Source organism: Pseudopodoces humilis, chromosome 11 (genome assembly GCF_049639895.1).
Source record: "Pseudopodoces humilis isolate 2021_Gansu_Grassland_sample_001 chromosome 11, ASM4963989v1, whole genome shotgun sequence".
NCBI lineage: Eukaryota > Metazoa > Chordata > Aves > Passeriformes > Paridae > Pseudopodoces > Pseudopodoces humilis.
The window spans coordinates 7,980,265-8,002,674 of NC_142210.1; the positions used below are offsets into that span (position 1 = coordinate 7,980,265).

The 22,410-nt window shown below is 39.3% G+C and overlaps 1 protein-coding gene across 2 annotated transcripts in view; it reads right to left on the bottom strand.

The window, feature by feature from the left end:
• Positions 1–747: 747 nt before the first annotated feature.
• Positions 748–22,410, bottom strand: part of PAX3 (paired box 3) — a 74,343-nt gene continuing 52,680 nt past the window's right edge. For both annotated transcript variants that reach the window (XM_005527024.3, XM_005527023.3), the window contains exons 6-9: positions 13,638–13,803; positions 12,355–12,569; positions 1,375–1,621; positions 748–823 (exon numbers count right to left, since the gene is read on the bottom strand). In XM_005527024.3, the coding sequence (XP_005527081.1) occupies positions 789–823; positions 1,375–1,621; positions 12,355–12,569; positions 13,638–13,803 (663 nt within the window). In that variant the 3' untranslated portion in view covers positions 748–788. The remainder of the gene's footprint in view (positions 824–1,374; positions 1,622–12,354; positions 12,570–13,637; positions 13,804–22,410) is intronic.

Consider the following 22,410-nt stretch of genomic DNA (forward strand, 5'->3'; position numbering starts at 1 on the left):
AAGTTTGTGTGAGGTACACGGTATTGCACATTGCTAGGCAGTTATGAAAAATCAGTCGCATTGTTGGTGGGGTTTTTGTCTCCCATGTTTGTTTAAAAAGGTAAAACACACTGGGAAAACACATACAAAAAGGTAAAATCTGGATTTCATGTTACACAAGATCTCCTCTCTTGGTAAAGCAAAACCTGTGAGTGACATTTATTGACAAGGTGATTACAAAAGCATGGTAAGGTAACCAATGAGTTGCTCAGGAAGTCTTTCACTCTTATCCAGCTTCCTAGGGACTGTGAAGTTTCCTCTTGATGACAATTTCCAGTGTGCACAGTGAGAGGCTCTCCCAGCCTTGCTTCAGAAACTGAGCTGTTTTATAGTTAGACTAAAGTCAGCACTGGATGTCAGATGAGTCAGAGTATGCAGAGCTCAACTGCTCTAAGTTTTTAGTTTCAAAATGTTCCATTTGTCCCAATCAATGCACATTAATTTCAACAACAAAAAAATGGAATGTTTGCCAGGCTGTGATGTTAAATACTGCTCTGTTTTGTATACCCACTCATAATGAAGCATGTCACATTTATTCATTATTGCTTTTGGCCTTTGTCTTCTGTATAGCTCTGTCCAGCCTTCAAAAGTCTACTGAAAGCTATGACTGGAGAGAACATAACAAGCATGTTTCTCTCAGTGGGACTGCCCCAGTTTAGGCTGCACTGTGTTGAGAAGATCCCTCATATCCAAACCTTGGAGTGAGACCGGAAAACGAGACAAGCTTTAACTTGAAGTGGACAGTTCATTTACGCAATATCTGGCTTCAGATAATGAAAGGCACCTGCAAAAAAGCAAAAGAAGCTTTTTAAGTCATGCTGTGACAACCTCACAGCATGGGGCCATGCCAACTACAGGTTGACAATGTCATATTTAATACTGCTATATCAAAGGAAAGGGACTAATATTTTTATTCCTAGGACAAGTTTGACAAAACTCTATGTATCTGGGATTATATAGTGTAATGATTCTTGAGCTGACCTCATTAAGAACATGTGTTTCTAATAGTGGAATGCCAGCGGTTATTTCATTTTGGACAACCCTTATGTTTTACCTAATGGCAATCAGGTTTCATGTCTCAACAATTAATAACATCAAGATGTTGTTGACATCACTTAAGAAAATAATTATGCAGCAGAAATCCTGCTCGAACAATCAGCTATCTCACCAGTGCATGGCTTTGAGGAGAAGTAGCAGCGAGCCCTGAGGATCTCTGCTCAGAACTCCCTTCCTCACAGACAGACAGACAGACAGACAGACAGACAGACAGACAGAAGGAGAGCACAGGCTGTTGGTAGCTGGGTGACCTTCCCAGGGTGTGTGTTCCATACTCACTTTGTCCGTACTGGCCGTACTGGTAGCCCGTGACGGGGTCCATGCTGTATCCCGTGGTGCTGTAGGTCGGCGGGCAGTAGGACTGGGATGTAGGCAGGCTGTCTAAGCTCTTCATGTGATCTAACCTCTGGCTGCAGCTGGCTGACACAGTGGTGGTGGGCTCCAGGCCCCCAGTTAGAGGGGACAGGGCATAATCAGTTTGGGGCTGGTGAGGCACACCACCATGGTTAGTCAAGAGTCCCATTACCTAAGAGGTAGAATAATAGAAAGAGTTAAAATATATGAAGAACTACATTGCTTACAGAACCACAGAAGTTCTCAAATCTATAATTTGATTTCCTAAACCAGGTAGACTTGATACTTGAACTGTGCTTTGAGTAGCTAATCCCAAGAGGAAGTAGAATTTGGTTACATCATCCACCAAAATAAAATCTGATGGCTAACAAGCAATAAAAAGTGATACTGGGGCAAATAAAGAATAATATTTTTTAAAACTTTTATAGTTCTAGAGTGCCTGATCCCAACTCCAGCTGGGAGTTCTGCAGATGTTTATTCCTTGAGGGCTAAATCATAAGAGAACAAAAAGCAAGTAGTGGCTATGTAACCATGATGTCCTGCATGATCTATAAACATAAAAAAGCTGTGAGAAAGCTCACACAGTTTTCTTCTCCAAAATCAGCAACTATTCCAATGAAATCAGTTGGGAGCAGATCCCAGTAGCACTACTGATGGAAGTCAGAAAGAACCCCACTGAATCCTGATGTTCTAGGTGCTGGGAAAGGGGCAGAGCAGCGGTCCCCCCACTGCTGCATGCCCTGTGTGCTGTAAAGAAATTTATGTGCAAGAGTAAAATGCTGGTCATAGCTCCAGTTATTGATTCCAAAAACTGACTTGCAGAACACAACAGAAAGGGTCAGGCACTCCAGAGCTCAAGTCAGCTGTGACTCCTTTATTAAGCTGCTTCTACAGGAACAGTTATGAAATCAGTAGCTGAAAAGAGTTTACTGGAAAATACATGTTTGTCCCTATAAAAGCCCAGCCCTCTGGGCCATAATTTCCAGTAAAGAGCAAGAAAAAATTTCAAAAGCATCTGTGTTTTCAAGCACAAAACTACAGTGAAAAGTTCTTGTTGTTCAAAAATCTCTCCCACTACAGGTTGGTGAACCTTTCCTTTTCTGGCACACCAGTATAGAACACTTTGAAAATAACTGTATGACTGAGATTTGCTTACTTTTGCTGAATAAATTGCACTTCAGAAGCTGACAAACAATCTGCAGCTTCTAACAGATGGGTGACATACAGCTGCTGCCAAAATTGCATATTGTGATCATTTACAGGCTGTTCTTGCTCCAAAAAACCATTACAATTATCTGACTTGCTATTTGATAATCACACTGCTTTGCAGCAATTCTTGCCATAAACTAAACAGAGTTTTTAAAAATTTGAGTCTCTTTTTTAAAGACGTAATTAAACCTCATAAGAACATATCTGTTTCCTAAAGTTCTGATGCTCCTCCTGGAATTGTACTTATTTTCCAACACAAACTAAAAGGTATTATTGTTGCAGGGAGCTTGTGTTTCCAGCTCAGAGTTGTTTGCTTTTTTGTTGGTTTGGGTTTTGTTTTTAATAAATAGATGAAACAAGATCCAGGGATAGTGATTTAGGTAGGAGAGAAGACCTACACAGTTTTTACATGTCTGATTAAGAAAAGAGCAAGAGGTAGAAACACAATAATTCAGAAAGAGAAACTCAGATCCCCACATCAAGAACACAAAATATGTTTGCATCAAATGCACCCAAGATATCTCATTGAAAAAGAAAAAAGAATGCTAAGAAGCTCAGTTACTATATTTAGCACTGGAATGTTCACTTCTGATTCTCTAAGCTGAAAAACATGACTTTAACCAGTGGTATTTGCTGAATGTTCCCAAACTGAAGCATTCATGCAGAAAGAAATTCCAAAATATATGCAAAGACTGCATTCAGATATTGAAATCTTACAACTTTTAATTTATAAAAACAAGATGAATTTGGATTGAGGATGTAAGATATTTTCTATTTAATTCAACAAATACATTAAATGCTGTTACAAATAACTTGTGGTTAATAATAAAAAAAAACTCTGAAATCACTACAGACTGAAAAATTATGTTATCTGTACATCATTTTGTGTCAAAATTCCCCAAAAGTTGAAAATACTGGGCTCCCAAGTTTTTGTTCTAAAAATTGATTCTGAAAACTCTTAAAATTTCTATTATTTTAGCAAGTTTTTCAGAAATTCCAAGTATTTTTCTTATAACATTTGAATTTGATATTTGATATCCAAAATGTAGCATGCTTAATGACTGACACTGCATCAGCAGCACACAGTTTTGGAACCTATGTTCATTCGGGTTGTATTAATCCTTGTCCTTTGAAATTAACACTAATAGAATTAAAAGAAGAGAAAGAACTACAAAAAAAGATAAAAGAAAGGGGATAACTTAAACATTTACATTGAAAATTACTACTTTGGGAAATATTTATGTTGGCAGGAGTATCATGGTTTTGACTATGGTTTAAAATGTGCAGGGGTTTATCAGAAATCTCAAGTGCACAAGGCTTTCCATTGCCGTGTAGGGCCAGTGTGACAGCAATATTTACAGGACTGCCCCGTGTTTTGTTCCAAGTTCAAGAGCAGAGGGAAGGGGCTGGGCTGGGCTCATGTCACAGGGGAGCTCTTCTCTGCCTCAGGGCTCTCACATCACTCACTGCCTGCCAGCACTTCTTTTTAAACAAATTTAAAAAACAATTTTTTACCCAAATTTGCTAATTTGGGTAAATAGCTATTTTATCGACTGTGTATTTCAGCTAGAGGTTGGATTGTTTGTTTGTTTGTTTCAATTTAACATTTTCAATAGAATAAAACCCAAGACAAAATTATTTGGACTTTGCCAGCAAAAAGAGTGAGCTCAAAAACTTTTGGATTGGAAGCTTTTTTAAAATTGGAGATTTGTCTTGAAATTGAAACCTGGGTCCAGACAGAGTCGCAAACGCCACTCAAACATCAGTAGTAGCAACTCTGTTTGGATAGAGATTTCATTTCTTTGACAAACTAAAATTAATGTTTGGTGAGATTAACTTTTTTAAATTAGAAAATAATTAAACATCATTTTATTAAGTGGACTTGCACCTAGTAAATATTCTGGAGCAGAACTGACTGAGGCATGTCTCTGAGCTGGAGAAAACTGAAAAGTAACCAACTTCCCAGAAATATCTTCCTCAGAGGCCTTCAGAATCATCCTGCAGTTGATTAGTATCTAAATAATTCGATTTTTGGTCATGTCAGTTTTGAAAGCTCTAAGGGAAGCAGCCTCAGGGTAGGAGTCTTTGCTGCGGTTTGTGCCATGACCTTCTCACCCATACAAGGAGTTACAGGAAGGGCATGGCTAACTTTCACCTAATCAATTAGAAATCCATTAACAGGCCAGTCTGCAAGATGCTCAGCACCCTCAGCTCATCACTGCACTCGAGACACACAAGGATCTGGATTTTGCAGCTCAGATTTTCTGTTGGGTATGAAGCAGTATAGTTCTAAGGAAGTAAATAGATATGATTGCTTTATAATAATTGAGGTATAAAATAAATTTATTCAATCTCTATACCATCCAAATTACTGGAAAATATGTGCTCTCCTCTAAATCACTTTGGGAAAGGTAAATTAGTAATTATCAGCCTCACTAACCCAGAATCCAAGGGCTGAGTTAACACCCCATTAAAGCGATACGATAATATCCAATTTATTTTAGAGCAGAACTCCTATAAATGTGGAAAAAAAATCAGATTTAAAATTTTTAGCTACATATATTTTGTTCTCACCTTTTGCAAAACACACAGGAATGTTGATGCACAGCCTTTGTGTTTATACAATAAAATACAATATAACAGATAATATCATTCTATTAGAAAGCAAAGGTGAAGTTATGAATAAGTAAATAGAACACAGTAGACTGCAACAACCAAATTCTACAGAAAAGTTTTTCTGAGAGAACACATCTGAAGCAATCCAAAATATTCATTAGGACAAATCCCTTGCTGGTGGAGTCAGCACAGAATCACCAGCTGAGGATATGAACGAGAAAGGGAGCTCGAGCGATGAAAGCCTTGAAGGCATGAACACGGTGTCTGGTCCATTATCAGCTGTTGGAAAATACTTCTATTATCACCAAAATAAAGGGCATTAAACTAAAAAAAAAGTTTATTTTATTGAAATGAAACATTCTGGCTGTTAACATGGTTAGTATTCGAGGATGTAGGACCCTCCATAGGCACAATAAAATTCTCATATGTTTTAATTCATTTACGCATGCCTGTGTTTAATATGCTTTGTGACCATGCCTGCAATTAATATGATTTATGAGGAGAAGAACATGTGCAGTATTTTTTTGGGTACAGTGATACTATTTTCCCCTCCTGTGAATGAAAGATTTAATGAAACAGCTCAAGGAAAATGGTTGGCAGTTAACATATTAAGTTGAACTGACAGAACCATGAGTAAACTTTAGCGCAGTTAATGATATCCTCTTATCTGACCCTGACACATTTGCAGCATGTAATTTACAGAAGCTCTGTCCAGGGAATCTTGACAAATGCTCCTAACGATGTCAGGGCAATGTTCCATTCTAATGTAAAACAGATGTGGGTCAGATACCCTCATTCATCACTAACACTGAAAATTTCAAACTCCTTCCGAGATGAATGGCATTACCTGCTGTTAACTCTCTTCACTGTAGAGAAATCTCTGAAAAAAAACAAAATATTGCACAAGAAAGAACACCAAAAGGATTGTTATCATGCACTATAATGAGAGATTTTAGAGGATTAATTAATTAGCTATATGGATCTATATCTATAGGATCCTAGAACCACATTGCTGATTCATTTTATATATATGAATATTTCTATTGAATACAAGAAACCCGACAGAAAGCAATTTTTTTGCCAAATGGTAAAAGCTGGCAACCACATACTTGGCTGATGAAAATAAGAGCAACTGTACTGACTTTGGACATTGATGATCTGACCCTCTGCATACTCATACCAAATGAGACCTCATACTGATTTCACACCACCAGGTATCACTGGTACCTGCACAGGAATTAGAGAAGGTGCACGGGTGTACATTTAGGGTAATTAGGAGGATAAGTTCATTCTTTCATTAAATACATTTTTACTTAATGAGAATTTCCAAGCATTATTCAAAATGTTATTACAGTCTGTCACAAAACTCAAGTCTTTTTTAAAGTCCTATATCACAGTCCCAGAACTTGGTAACGTCACCAAAATAATTCTAAGATCAGCTAATTTTTGAGCCCCTGGTATGAAAAGCAACCAAAAATGACCGAAAGGTAAAACAAAAAAAGCTCAAGGATAAACATATAGTCATAATTTATGAATATATAAGCATATCTATACAATGAAACATCTCACAACTTTTTCAGAAAGCCTCAGAAACTGGAGTTGCATGACTTTAAATGCTCAGCTATGGCAATATTACTCAAAAGAATTCATAACAAGCCTAAATTTGGTATTAGGTTGCTCTTTGCCTGTGAACTCTCCTCCTCCCACCTTCTATTCAAACTCCAAACACAAAAGAAGGATTCTGGCCACTATGAACACCAGCCCAGCTGTCACTAGCTCATCTCTCTCACACACCTTCCCTCAACAACAGGGATGTATGGATTTGTTACGGCTGAAAGCAAAACAAACCAAAAGAAAAAAGTTAAGGTGGACATTCAAAATCCTACAGTCACCTGTTTATTTTTTTCTGCTATATTAATGTATTTAGTACATTTTTATATTATCTATAAATGTATATTTATATAAAATAGAGAATATTTTATATAAAATATAAGTATATTTACAAAAGAAATAATAAATGTTATTTTTACACAGTAACAATTACACAACTATTGAAACTCATCTATTTTAGTCACAGAAACAAAAAATAATCAACCCCATTGTCTGAACTTCTGTTTTTAAATTAAAAAATAAAAGAAGAACAAAAACTCGTGTTCATGAAAATTATATCATGTGATTTAACTTTCTTCCTCACAAAGAAATCCATGCCCTGTCTCATGTTCTTGGGTCATTAAGCAAAGAGCTCTCAAAGCCAAGTGCATTGTGATCATGATCTTCAGATCATGAGCTTCGCATTGCTGTGGGACTTGAACCCAAATGAAATGTTTCTGTAGGCAACCAGTTCAAGGTAATCCAACAGAATGGATAGGGAAAAGTATCATGAATTAATAGTTGCTTTTCTTCACTGCTCTTGTCCCTCTTAATGAGGGAATGAAAGCTTTTAGCCCTGGTTCCAGTGTCTCCCTTAAAAACAGAATTAACAAGACAACATGAACATATCTAACTGATTCGACAGCTGCTATCAGTTCCATACGTCAGGTTAATGAAAACCAAGTGCTCTCAAAGACTTAAGAGAAGTGCATTGCCTAAGATCTATCTCACCAAAAGGAGTCACAGGGTAACTCTTAAAGTCAGGCAGTGAAATGTTTTGACAGTAGAAGAAAGAAACCTTGAAACAGCTTGCATCTTTACTACTGTTCATGGAAAAGTTTGGGATTTTCTTATTAAGATTATTCCTGAGTTCCAGGTAATGGCATGAAACTGCAAACTTTGTTAAAGACTGTTATGATCTCCTACACAGACCACTCAATACTCAATCTACTTCTCATTTTAATACTGCAGCCTTTAAAGCTACGGGTTTGATTCAATTAAGGAGGAGGAGGGGGAGAAGCAAGCAAGAGGAAAGAGTAGATCTGACAAGTTTTCTAGAGGGCAAGGAGGAAAAAATATTATGCCTAGCAGGAGACAGGTTACAAACATTTGTTCTACTCCCAGTAAAATCTTAAAACTGAAGTACTGTTTAAGCCTGGATTATCCTACAGGTTAAATATCCTACAGGTTAAATACAGGAAGCACATGGCCTCATGGGCAGCAGAGTATTGCTGCTCCACCTGAATCCACAGCAGCCAGAACAGCATTCTCCAAACCAGCAAACTGCCTGACCTGGTGTAGGGCAAACTCTGCTGCTCTGACACTAATAAAAAGCACATGAGGAGGTCAGGGGATGCCTATGTACACCGGAAAAGACTTTTTCCTTATCTTAAATGAAGCAGTTCAAAATACTGATATCCTGTCTTTGAAACAATCTGCCCTTTACTAAGACCATACACCTGCAGTTGTGAGACAAGTGTTTCTGCAGTCACTGTTCTGCTTCACAGCAAAAAGCCAGCGATGGCCACTAATCATAAAATGCCATGGCAATCCAAAAGCATGCCTAAGTCCTGTATACATACATTAATGTCCAGATATGCTATCCCCTCATAATTCTGAGTTAAAAAACATTTGTTAAAAGAAAATTCACTGAGCAACTAAAACCTAATTTGAAAAGGAAATACAATATTCCCATAAATGTATGCATGACAGGCAAGAATATGCATAATAGGCATAGAAAACATAAAAATATGCAATTTACATATATTACACACTAATAATCTCTTTTCTGACATTATATTCAAAGAGCCCTGGCTGAGATGGCATGCTTGCAGTTGAGTTGCTTTTTCATGAAATACAAACACTCCAGGCTGCCAGCTCCCCAAGACATTAATCCTTGACTTTTTCCAGCAAAAGTCAACCCGTTGCATGCCTGCAAGACAGAGGTTCTCTCACCACATCCAGGTAGTAATGAATAAGCCAGATGAGCAAGGAGAATAATCAGTCATCTGAAGGATATCTGCAGATCTTGTCTCGATGTTAAAAAGTATTAAACAAGGTGGAACTCCCTCTATTCCCTTATATTTTTAAATAGGATCAACAACTTTTCATCACCCAGCTTGCAAGACAGGTATGTAATGGAGCATTCTGCTTCCTAGAACTGAGAAATACAGTCTCCTCTCACCTCGAAATTCAAGGCTAACACAATAAAAATGAAATTACATCACCCTAGGTATCTCTGCTTGTCCTCTGCCTTCACCAGTGCTTGCCTTAAACACTATATTTGTCAATCATATTCAATAAAAAAGTTAGAATTGTTTCATTCTACATAGAAAATAACAGTTCCCTAACAACTTTGTGTCAGACCGTCATTTGCAACAAATCAATGACAAAGAGGAGAAAGGCTTAAGTCTGCTAAGAATATGATCCCGTGTATCTTAGTATTAGATTTTGTTCTGTATGTTCTAAAGGTGTTTTTTTTTAAAATCACAAAATATTATCTGGGCTTCAGACAAAGCCCCCCTTCCCCCTCCCTGCTACAGCCACCACAAATTCAGCTTTAGACTCAGTTTGTCAGGAGCACTTGCCTGCAAGAGACACATGGATGGGTGGAAACATTATGTTAATTGCACACACACACAGATTTATTGTGGTCAAAAATGCACTGGCTAGTAAATAGACCCTCTTTCTTTCTCATCTAAATTCCATGCACACAGGCAGGGCAGTGCAACATGCCCACTCAGCAGCAAAACTCCTGTTTCCCTTTCCCATGAAACCCCAAATGCAGAGCTGGCTTTCAACTTTACCTCACCTCAGCCTCTCTTTCAGGACCTCAGGACAAGCCCTGAGGAAGCATGGTGAGGGGATGCACAGTGGCACACCCCAAAGCTCAGGGACATTTCACACACCAACATTGTGACCAGCAGCTGAGGCTCCTTAGGGCATCAAGAGTTTCACTGGTTTGCTACACTCCCACAATTTGTTGCACATAATTTACATGTTTCAGGCTGTATTACTGCATCATATAACACAAAATCTGAGTATGTCACTTTATACCTCTCTACATTTTATACATGTCTCTAACTCATTGTTTAGGCACCAAAACTGATATAGAGGAGCTGTTGGTAATGCCACATGAATTTAGGTCTGGGTTTTTCATTTGTTTGTTTGATGGGAAGATTTCAAACCTCTGTTGAAGGTTAATCGTTCAGTTGCCAAGAAGCTGTTCCAAATCTAATGGATATAAGTAATCTCCTCTATGCACTGAGCTATGATAGCATGATATCAGCTTTAGAGGGATCAGCATCCCCCTAAACCTGTTGGTAGAGCTGCTGAACACAGCCAGAAGGCTAAACACTGAGTTAGAAAAAGGTTTCAGAAGTCTAAGGAAAACAAACAAACAAAATAACAACAGAAGTCTCCTAGTGTAAAGACTGGGCTGGGTGTAAAAAAGCACAGAATGTCCTTTTGATTACATCAAACCTCAAATCAGCAAGACTTTTACAGGAGGAGACCTGGCCTCACATTTTTGTCCCATTTTTCCCAGCCATCACAAGATTTCTTTACTGTTGTGCTCCACTTCTGTGTCACAGACAATAAAAGCTTTGTGAAGGGTGGAGAAAAAAAGATCACATTTTCCACAGCCAGAACCAACACACATTCAAATGGACACTAACAACTACTTTTTATGGATTAACATTGAAAACCAGATAGATAATTATGTCAAAAATATGGAAGCCTTGCACACTATGAAACTAGCCATTAAAAAAAAAAAAAAAAAAAAAAGAAAGAAAGAAGCAACTAATGTAATGGATTTTGTTGAAGTTTGCATTTAGAAATCAGAATTCTTTCAAACAAAATATATTCAAGTCTTGTTGGAAGTACATCCATTTGTTTTTCTGGTGGTATTTTTTTCATGGGGTTTCAAGCCATAAAGTTTTGTACCCCACTCTATGCTATAGGAATCTGTGAATCTTAATTACATTTACCGTTACAAAAAAGGGTTTATGAACTTTTGCCTTTGGGCAAAAATGTTTATTTCATTGCCTTTGTTATTCATTCTTTTCAACTCCAGTGCCTTTGAACTTTTCAGCTGCACAGAGTTATCACCGTTGCACAGGAACCAGGAACTGCACTCCCGAGATGCAAACCACAACTTGAAGAAAACGAAGGAGGCAAAGATATACGAGTCGTTATTTTGGCCACCCTTTGTGCCATTAAAATCTCATTTTCTGCCTATTAGAATGCCCTCTCCCTGCTTAGGCAGTGGTGATAGTCAGTGATTAGTGTGTAATTGAGTATAATTGTCTTTTCACTTTTCATTTGTGTCATTCTGAGCTTCTCTCTGTTTTTCTAACCACTGAGAGGAAAAAAGGGTAGAAAGCAGATAAAGCTGTTAAAACTCTCACTTTCAGCCCTGAAGAGATTCCTGATTGTAATTATAGATTGCATCCTCTTTGTGACTCCTCAGAATTTAGTGGACATCTCTTTCCAAGCACCTGGGCAGAGCTCTTGCTAATAAAATAAACTACCATCTATTCAAGCTTTAACTAATAATGTCAGCTTCAGACAGATGCCATGTGTAGGAAAATTTAACCAATCTTTTGACACTCAATTATCAAGGCAATTTATTAACCTGATTTCCTTAAAAGAGCTCACGCAAATTAGAAAAACAATTATGGTATTCATGCATTTATATATTGCCAAAGAGCAGTAATACTGCTAATTTATGTATTTATAACTCGATTATAGCTCATCTCAATACACATTTCTCAGTCCTTGGAACCCTCTTCGTACAACTTGCCCATAATTTTCCTGGACCACTTGGTAAAATCTTGATGAGGTTATTTTAATGGGATATTTTTTTCACAGAAAAAAATACGAGATCTGTTTTCTGTACCTAGCCTTGGATCTTCAGGAGAAGAGCAGTACATTACAAATGCTTGATAACTGAATGCAAACACAAAGTCTGCATGATTGCATTATAAATCAGTTGAAATTAAATATAAGCTATGACTCTTCATTCAGCCAGTAGGAGGAAAAAAAAATTAAGAGAAAAAAAAAAAGGAAACTAGCAAACTGAAATCATGTGGCTTATATAAAGAATACATTATGGTTTAAATTTGGCAATTCATTATACTGTGGCCTGAGGGAATAGACTCTTTGGTTCTGGTATACAGCAAATCCTCTGTCTGAAAACACAGGACTGACCTGAGGTGAGAGGCCATTGCCAATGGCAGGGTTCATGGGATTGGAGGGCCCGGACGGAGGCACAAAGCTGTCTGTATAGCTGGAAAATCCATGCCTGGTGCTGGGGAGGCAATAGGCAGAGCTGCTCTCTGGGTTCGAAGGGAGGCTGCTTTGGTGTACAGTGCTTGGAGGGAGAGGCTGAGGTCTATGGACGGTACTGCTTGGATCAGACACAGCTGGAAGCACAAGAAACATGTTGATATGTTTTCCTCCTTTACTTGTGGCATAATAAATTCATTATGCGAAGCTCAGCTTAAGAGAACTGCATCAGAACCTGCATCCAAATACTGCTTAAGTAGAAAAATAAATCAATAATATTGCTGGATATTTACCTGGCCTGTGAGCTTACACAAAAAGTTTTTAAACAGACTATAAATATCATAACAACAGACATGTGGTTTTCAGACAACCTTTAATGAGCACATATGGTCAGCAATATTTTTTTATATATGTCTATAGATAAAAATAAAGGAAAATATTTATTTACTTGTAAGACCGGCTTTCACCTCCTGGTCACAGCTCAGAAATCCCACCATGGTTTGTATCAAGTCAAGCAATGGATGGGAGAAAGGCTTTGAAAAATTCCCTCAATTAGAACCTCCACTAAGAGATAGAATCTAAATCTCAAAGGAGGATGCAATAAGAGCACATAACTTTTATAACATAACATTTTATAAAATCTCACTCATAAGGTTTTTATTTAATAGTAAAACTTAACCAAGCCTAGATTTGAGGGTCTGTTCCCTCTCACTCAAATCCAAAGTTCACAGAATTTCTGATAACATTAAGAAAATGTTTACCCTACTGAGACTGGCTACCATCTGATGTGAAACAAACTGTTTTTTCCACCATCAAATAAATATTCAGAGTATTTACAGAAGTTCCAATGCTGATAGCCACAACAAGGACAGAGTGCACCTGTCTCCTACATCACACCAGACACTTCCAGCAAAGCAGGCCAGTGCAGTGGCAGGGCAGGGATGAGTGTCCATCATTTCACCAAAGCTGCATGTCTGCTGAGCAGAAGGTGATTATCTCTCTGCAGAGCAGCCCTCACGTGGAACCACCCCTTTGCTGTAGCAAATCACACCTGAGTTCTTACATGCTTAAAGTAAGCAGGCTTGCAGATTCCTCCCTGAGTCAGGCCCTAAATTAGCCAATAAAGAAAATATTTCTACAATGGATGAGCACAGGAAAGCCTCCCAATAACACTGTTTTAACCAAGTACCTGTGGGGTACTGTACCTTGCGGTATGGAGGTGGGTTGGTAGGAGGGCTCAGAGAGCTGGTACGTCGGCAAAGTTGGCATGGCACTGGGTGGGAATCCTCCGGGGATCAGATGGTTGAAAGCCATCAGTTGGTTGGCTCCTGCCTGTTTCCTCCATCTGGCACGACGATTACTAAACCAGACCTGCAAATGTTTTAAATATGAACTTTTGATTTTTGCACATTTAATGCAGATGTATCAGAAATAATGGCATTGTATATCAAACACACTCAGTGTCTGAGATGAGACATGCAGAAGATGCACACTGAACTCAGTGCTCCTAGACAAGGAAGCTGTCCTTGGCACACATTTCCATGGTCCAGCAGATTGAACACAGGAATTCTGATCCCTAGTTTCATCTCAAATACAGCCTCTCCTGAGGAAAAAACTGGCTACTCTTTCAAGCTTTAGTGTTTTAAATCACTATCATTACTGTGCCAGATTTAATGAGAAAGGGGAAACCTCTCCATTTAATCTAAGTGCCAGCCAAACCTATTTAGTCTGTACTGTACTGTCTTTAACTTGCTGACAAGTTAGTGGCATCGCTTAATGCACTGTTAGAAGTGCACGTACTTATATATTGGGATACTATATTGGCCTAATGACCAACAGAACTTTAAGCTTTTAATTAGAAAAATACAAGCCCCATGTACAAAATACACAAATCCCTCCCAGCAAGTTTTCATGTGTTCACATATGTACAAAACATCTCTTAATAAACTTACAACAGTAGGTCAGAACTTTAGTACTAGATTAGCATTTCAGAACCACTTTGAAATCCGTTCCCAGGAAAGCACAACAACCAGATGGGGTTTGGATTTGTGGGACATTTTAGCTATAAATCTGCTTTTCTTCATGTCATTCTCAGTTCATGTTTTAAGTTTTCCAAGTCTTGGATGTTTCTTACTACATCCAAGCTAGGAAAATACAAGATATCACAAATGCAGACATAATAGGAGTTGAAACACACTTTTATTAATATTATAGGGATTCCACGCATCACAAACTGGAAGGGCAAGGAGTCAGTGCAGGGGTGCCTGGAGCAGGGTGCAGGCACATTGCCTTGTTGCAGGGTCAGAGCAGGCTCCTGATTACAGCTCTCAGCTCCATGGCGGAGCACTGAGGGAAAGAATGGTTGGTTAAGGTAACAGAGACTGCACACATTTGTAAACAAGGATGCTCATAATCCTACATCCTGAAGCAGCTGCAGTGCTCATCTATAAATACAATTAATTAGATAAGATTTCAGTTCTTCCCTCCAAGGAAGGATGAGTGTATTGTTAGCTGTCTCACTGTCCCCCACACTCAACTGAGTGTTAACATCTGATAAAGTAGATTTGCTCAGCCTGTAAGGCAGCCTGGCCTGAAAGCTGCTGAGGCAGGTTAGCTGAAGAGTTACATATAAATGTATATGTATAAGATGGGGCTCAGATCTGTAACCCTTCCAGCAAGCAGCCCTTGCTGGCTTATCAATCAGGTATCACAGACTGGGATTCTATGTGTGACACCATTTATAAACCATGAGTGGCCCTCACACAGAAGGGTAACAACATTTTGGGCTGCACTGTGGGCTTTTCCTCTGCTTGCTGTTTCATGACAGGAGTAGGGGGACTCTCTGGGCCATCTGGTTTCTGACATAGGCCATCTGTCACCATGTAGTTTGTTCTGACTTCATCCTCTTTTCAGAATGAGATGCTCAGTTCACACAGCTGCCTCCTCCTTTGGCCGCAACATCTACTCCTCAATTATACACTCCCACTCCAGTTTAAGGTCTAGGACAGAGGGATAGGTGGAGCCTCTGTTCCATGTCACAAATCCCTCTCTTGATGTTTTGCTGTACATACTAACCCCCTCCTCTGTCTCCACATGAACCATTTCTGAAAGCAGCTGGCAGGGACAAGGCACCGTGGTGGAGAAGCAAAACCTGCAATGAGCAGTGGTTGAGGATGGGTCTAGATTCAGCCTGTAGAGCAAGAAAGAGACCTTGCTAAAGAACACTTAGGAAGGGTAATGGAGGTCAGAGAGTGATCAGGGAACAGCAAACGATTGTTGTAATTAGCTGACCCAGGTCATTAGCTACGCCTTTTTTCCTTGACACTCTCTCTTCTTCAGGTCAAGAGGGTTATCTCATGATCTCCAAGTGCTTTGGGAACACGAACTGAACTACACTATGTGAATAGATTTCATTCAGGAAAGTGAGGTAACAAGATTTTGTTTTCTCTACAGATAAAGATTTGACTTCAAACTCCAGGTCTTTATTAAAAAGAGTCAGGTCCCAAACTTTAATTCAGCAGTAAGTGATTTACATAAATGCCAAGTTTTATATTTTTATCAACAGATAGATTTTTGGCTCATTTTGTAGATTTTCATTTTTTCCACAACTGCAGCCATTAGACATCTCTGAAAGGGACACACTCAATGCTATCAAAAAGCCTGCAGCAGCCACACAATGGACACCCTTGCACAGAGCTTTGTTGCCACCTGGAGCCCCATTACATTAAGTGGGACTCTGCAGGAGTGCAGAAACCTGGCTGGGCTGTGCAGAATCAAGGCTGTGTATTGCCACCTAGGTCCTATGTGATTGGGATGGGCTAAATGAGTGCTGCTTTTCAGGCACCCATGTCACATGGCACTGGCCTCTTGCTTTCCCCGGTGGCAGGAAGGCAGATGGCACCTGATTAGCACCAGAGTTAGTCCAAAATTATCTCACCAAAACCCCTTGAACAAGTTCAAACCTGCAGGAAGACTATTGCCACAAATACCACGCAAGTTCATCACTACAGAATGGTAGAGGCACATAAGAAAACAAAACTAAAAAAGCCACTAAACCAAGAAAAAGTTACAAAACTAAATAACTGAAACCTAAATAACTCAAACCTAAGTATTTTATTTACATTTTATGTAATGCCTATTAAAATTAGTCAAATCCCAAGTTTTATTCAGAAGTTTGCTATTTTAACTGAAATTATTTGGGGTTTTAATCATAATATTTCCCTTAGACTACAGTCAGTTGCCTTGATCTATTTCAAGAGTCCAGATTTTTTTTCATTTCTTAAATCCTCAAGTATCATGAAAAATCCATGTACACTACTACCACTACAGAAATCTTGAAAAACTTTGCTAATCTCAAGCCAAGACTTAAAAATAAATCCAGTCACCACAAGCCAGTGTGCCTGCTTAGAAACATATTGTAAACACCTGGAGAAATATTTTCTTTTGTTTGTACATTTCCAATATGATTTAAATATAATGTCTCCTTATGTGCAACAGATTTCAACTTCCACCAACATGAAAAAATCCTCATCTTATGAGTGGCCTCTTCAAATCTAGCAGGTCCCCATAGGATTCTCCTGTTCTCCCACAACCTCCTTCCAAGAGGCACAATTATCACTTGGCTGCAGGGATGCTTCTGGTACAAAGCAGCCCCTGGAGGAGATCCCAAGTGTCATCCTGTGAGAAAGCACCACCCTGCAGTAGGCACAACAGAAATCAAACTCTAAACTATCTAAACATGGTCAGAGGAAACATGTCTTGGCTGAGGGACCCAAGCATTCAAAAACGATGTCTGCACAGAAGCCAAGTTGCCCTCACCGTAGTAAGGCTTGGACTCCTTGGTTCCTGTGTCACTTTCAAAGATGGAATGTAAATGATCCAGATGATTTGGAAACAAACTTGAATCCCAATGTCTGGCCAACATTTATATCTCAAAAATAGAACTGAAGAGGGTGAAATATAGAACAAAACAGGAGGAAAGTAGCACTTTAAGTACTAGAGGCTCCAGTTTTTCAAGCACCTGGGACTGGATTGACCAAAAAAGAAATCACTCTGCAACAGAACATAAAAACTGTATTTTGCATCAATGTAGATGGATAAGGTGAACAAATAGGTTTCTTCCATCTTTATTTCCTGATATTTGGATCCTGCCTCTTATTATCATTTTTCCTTAAAGCAGTTTGCAAATGATCATGCCAATATCTTATTTTGTTGATCTCAACAGGATATTCTTTAGAATATGCACTTATTCACTTGGGAACACACTAGTATAATTAGCCTTGACATTTCGACAGTCTGATCATAAACACAGAGTGCTCCATGTGCTTTTAAGGCAAAAAGATTTCTGATTCAACAGGGCAAAACATTCAAGATGTGAATGTTGCAAAAAACGCGTGTATATTTTGTTATACAAAGTTCTGACCATTGCAAGCACGAGTGCCAGAAACACAAAAGTCGAAAGACTGATGAATTGTTAATGGCACTTCTAATTTTAGATGTATTTTAGGTGGGGGGAGGGAGGGGTTGGTTCGGTTTTTCCTCATGATATTTTTTATGGTAACTGCCTCCCCCACCCTGCAATTCCCCACCTCTCCCTTCCCACAAAATTCACATGTTCAAAACAAAGTCTGACCATGCCGGAAGCCGGAGTTCTTGGCGGATGTTCCACCAGGAAAAGAATGTGGGCTGTGCCAGAAGCAGCAGGGGTGCCTCGGGAAGAGGGGAGGCTGAAGAAGCAAACTGCAAACAAAGCTGAGCTCCACCAGCCCAAGCAGAGCTGGTTCTGTCACCTTTGCAAAACAAGGCAGCATGTCTTCTACAGACACCCTCAGTGTCTGCTCCTGCAATCCCTACAGATGCCAGACTTCACTAACTTCAGCAGCCATTCAAGGATGTGCACAGAAAATAACTTTATCCTTCCTTTTCTTCTCTTTTTTTTGCAGTAAGGAGAGTTGCCATCCTGGCTCACCATGGTATCATTACGATGAGCTGCAGGGAGAGCACTGATAAGGAGAAGCCATAGGATGAAGAAAGAGTAGAAACAGAATTGCTTTTTAGCACAACTAGTTGAAAAATCAGCTTGACTGTGACATCTGCACACTCCCAGCCACATAGGAATAAGGTCCACCACATCCAGATGCACACAATGTTCCCTCACAGCATCCCAAAGCTGTGCCTAAGCCTGCTGAGAGCAACCTGCCATGGCCAGCGGTGGGAATGTCACAATGCTGAGAGTTCCCTGCCTGCTGAAGCCTGCTCTTTATGGGGATGGGAAGTGATGCTGTTTAGAGCACTACAAATTATCAGTGTGCTAGAAACCAGAGTTCTTTGAAAACATACTGGGGAGGGAGGGGGTGAGAATAAAAGGGAAAAACCAACCAAACAACACCCCCCTAAAAAGAAACAAAACAAAACAAAAACAAAAAAACAAAACAAACAAAACCAGAAAAAAACAAACAAACAAAAAACCCAAAATAACAAAAAAAACAACACAGACCAAAAAGCCACTAGACTGTGCCAAAGAGAATAGGAACTTCCAACTACCTCCCAGTGTGATCTAACATACTCCAATCTCTTAGGTTTCTTTGAGAAGACTTTGACTCGGTCCTACAAAAATACTTCTAAAAAACTGCAGCTGAAGAGTTCTGAAAATTATTGAGTAATAAGCAAATTGAACTGTTTATTTATAAGTTAATGTGACAGTAATTAGAGCCCTTAGGCAACAGGGACCAGAAAGAGACAATCAAAATCACATCCCTCTTTTGCTTTATATTTAAAAATGTCCTCTTGGCACTGCTTATGAATGCAGTTGTTTAATTTACCCATAAGAATTTCCACTTTACAGGGGAGGGGGGACCTGCAATTACAGAGTAATCTACTGCAAGGATGCACATAGCATTTTCTTTCTTTAGCCCTTTTATGATGCAAGAAGTTCAGTCTCAAGAAAAGACATCAGAAATTCTCCATAAACCACATCAGGAATAACTATAAAGATCTGATGAAAGGTCTTGAGTGTTCTTGAATCCATCCTACATTCCTTTTCCCCATCTTCCCATAGGATTGGGCAGTTCAGTGTATATGCTCAAACCATTTCAGAGGAGCTGAAAAGCGAGACTTTTTTTGGCACAGATTCCCCCTCCCCAGTGATTTCTCAGGGAGTGCTTTTCACTGTTTTCTACTGAGAAAAGACTATTAAAGCTGAGAAATTGGACTTCAGAGGTTTTAAACTTTACCACTAGCTCAGGAGTTGTAACTTTGCTCACCTTTCCCCTCACTTCTCCCCAAACTCTTTCCCTGTACCACAGTGAAGCAAAGAAAATAATATGCAAGCACAACACTTAAAATATATTTTTTTAATTATTTTTCTTCTAGCTACTCAAGACATCTGAGCTCTTGGGACTTATTTGTTGAGGTTATAATAAGGTTTTTACAATAGCTTACAAGCTGATTACAAGTTTGACATGGGAACATTCAATTCCATGCTAGTAGCCTGGAGAGATCTGCCTAAATTTTCAGACATGCTCTGTTGATAAACAAGTTTGAGGGTTTTTTATGTCTTCAAGCAAATCAGTTTAAAACTGGGATTTGGCTGAGAAGAAACTCTTCAGGGTGGGAAATAGTCATGATTCAGAATTCTCCCCGACTTGCCCTTCTTTTTCACCATTATTCATGGATGAAAAAGAATCCAGACAATTTTTTTCCCATTGCATTCTGGAATTAAACAGGGAGGCCATGTGCCAGCTGCTTCTCACAGCAGGGCCTCCTGCCCCAAGGATCCATGCAGCTGGGGCACTCCTTAACATGGTCCAATACACAAGTCTCATACACCACATTTCTGCCAATTTGGGATGCCTGCCATCAACACACAGCCCCAAAAGATCTGTCTGCATGGCCAGCTCCTGTTGGCCAAGGTGGGCTCCTGACCAGCCACAGGAAAAACCTGAACCTTATTTAAAAATCCTTTGCCAAAAGATTGATGTAAACACTCCCCACCATCAATCTGAAACAGGCCCCAAGCTGCTGTCAAAGCTTGCCCAGTTCATCTAGGTCTAAAAACAAGCCTGATGTGGGAATCAAAGGTGGCCAGAAAAGATACTACACTTCATTCCTGATGTACCATTTGTTACAGAAACCATAACTCCACAGCTCTGAAGCTCAGAAAGAGTCTTTGATCCACACTGGAGATAAATTCACTTTTCAAACTTGCCTTCTGACTGTCAGTAAAAACAGGCCACAGAACTTAAGAGCTTGCACTGCAACATAATTATGGTTTTAATGAGGTTTTAAGCTGGACAGGTAAAGTACTGCAGGGTTGCAGTTTTTACTCAAAATATGCAAATCTTTAACTGCACATTCCCAGAGTATCACTTTTTTTTAAATTTTAAAGGAAGGGTCCTCTTTTGGAACTGTGCTTATCTTTATGCATTTTATCTGATAAACTCACAAGACCAAAGAACTCTCCTCTTCCTTCTGCATCTAATATGCAGACAAGAGCAAGTGCCTTTAGAAGAGGTAGCAGAAGATGTTGTCCTAGCTCCACATCACATCTAGGTTCAAACACTGGTGGAAAGGACTCAACAGTCCTTGAGTGGAAAGGTGCTGCAGAAGGAATTGCAAGAAGCATTTTAACTCTTTATTCTACCCAGTGTTGAAATATTTGCCATGATTATAGTTACACATCTTGTGACTCTTACAATGTGGAGTTTGTTGGAACACTTCTTTCCCCAAAAGCCTTTCCTGTTCCCATGATTAGGTACACAAATAACATTCACAGTGTAAAGTCTGTTTTCAGCTGCTTGTAGCTCTCAAAAAATTCCCCTTAGGGGCTGACATGTTGTACACTTGATCCCAGACCAGAGGCAAGTTTTTTCCCCCACCTCCAAGCAACCAGGTTAGGAACACGTATTTGGCTACCCTTCAGCAGTGGGAAAGTGAGAAAAAGATATGGTTCGGTGGCATAAGACTCTTCCTTTCATGAGAGTAATAGACAGTCTCAGGGAACAGAAGGGTGGCAGGGTAGAAAAAGCATAACATGACGTGCAAGTACTACACAGAGAGACTGAGGGAATAGCAAGGTTGACCCAGTTGTAATCAACTAAATAACTACCTAGACAATATAAAACAACTGTACAAAATTGGGCCTTACAGCTCCAAGGGAAAAAAATAAATTTCTGGGCTTAGTTGGATTCAGGCTGCAAGAGCCAGCTCTTTTAGATAATGCTTTATTGGGAAGCAGTCAAAGAGATCTTTGTGTATATATCCATATAAAATTTGGTATCTCTGATCTCTGTCATAATGTTACCAGAAAAGAAGTGTGACTAAGAAAGCTTGAATGCTACTTCAGTATGGCTATCCAGTCCTCTCAGCCTCAAGTCTCTTAGGGTTATTTTCTTTTCACAGGTCATCTTTTATTTCATGCCCATCATACGTGGCTATTTTAAGGGGCTATAGAGAGGTGCTGAATGCTGATAAGGCAAATCCTGTATCCCTTAATCCACTGCTAAATCATTCTGCCAGCCTTCAAGTGTACCAGACAGATGGAGTGCACTAGGAAACTGCCCACAGGCTGGTTACTTCAACCCCAGCTCATCTTTAATCCAGAAAGGTTTTGTTCTGGTATTTTAATCACTGATTGACTGGGATCTCTCTTCCATGCTGGGTTAGGTAAAATATCCATGTCAGAGGTACTGGGGAATTCATGAGGCTGTAGATCATACGAGTGGTGTGAGACAGGATGCGTCTCAAGGGAACCAAGGAAGCCATGAGGAATGTAAAAAGTCACAGGGTTAAAGCCACATTAAGACAGCTGTTATGTTAATGAGAGTTCTGCTTTTCTTCTAGCTGTGGGTCATTGATTTAGAAAAACATGAACAAGGTCTTTTTCATTTTATCGTATTTTTCCACTGAAGCTAACATAGACCAAAACATCATCTCCTAGATCCCATTCATCTTGCTAACAACACTTGTGAAGCAAGTTAT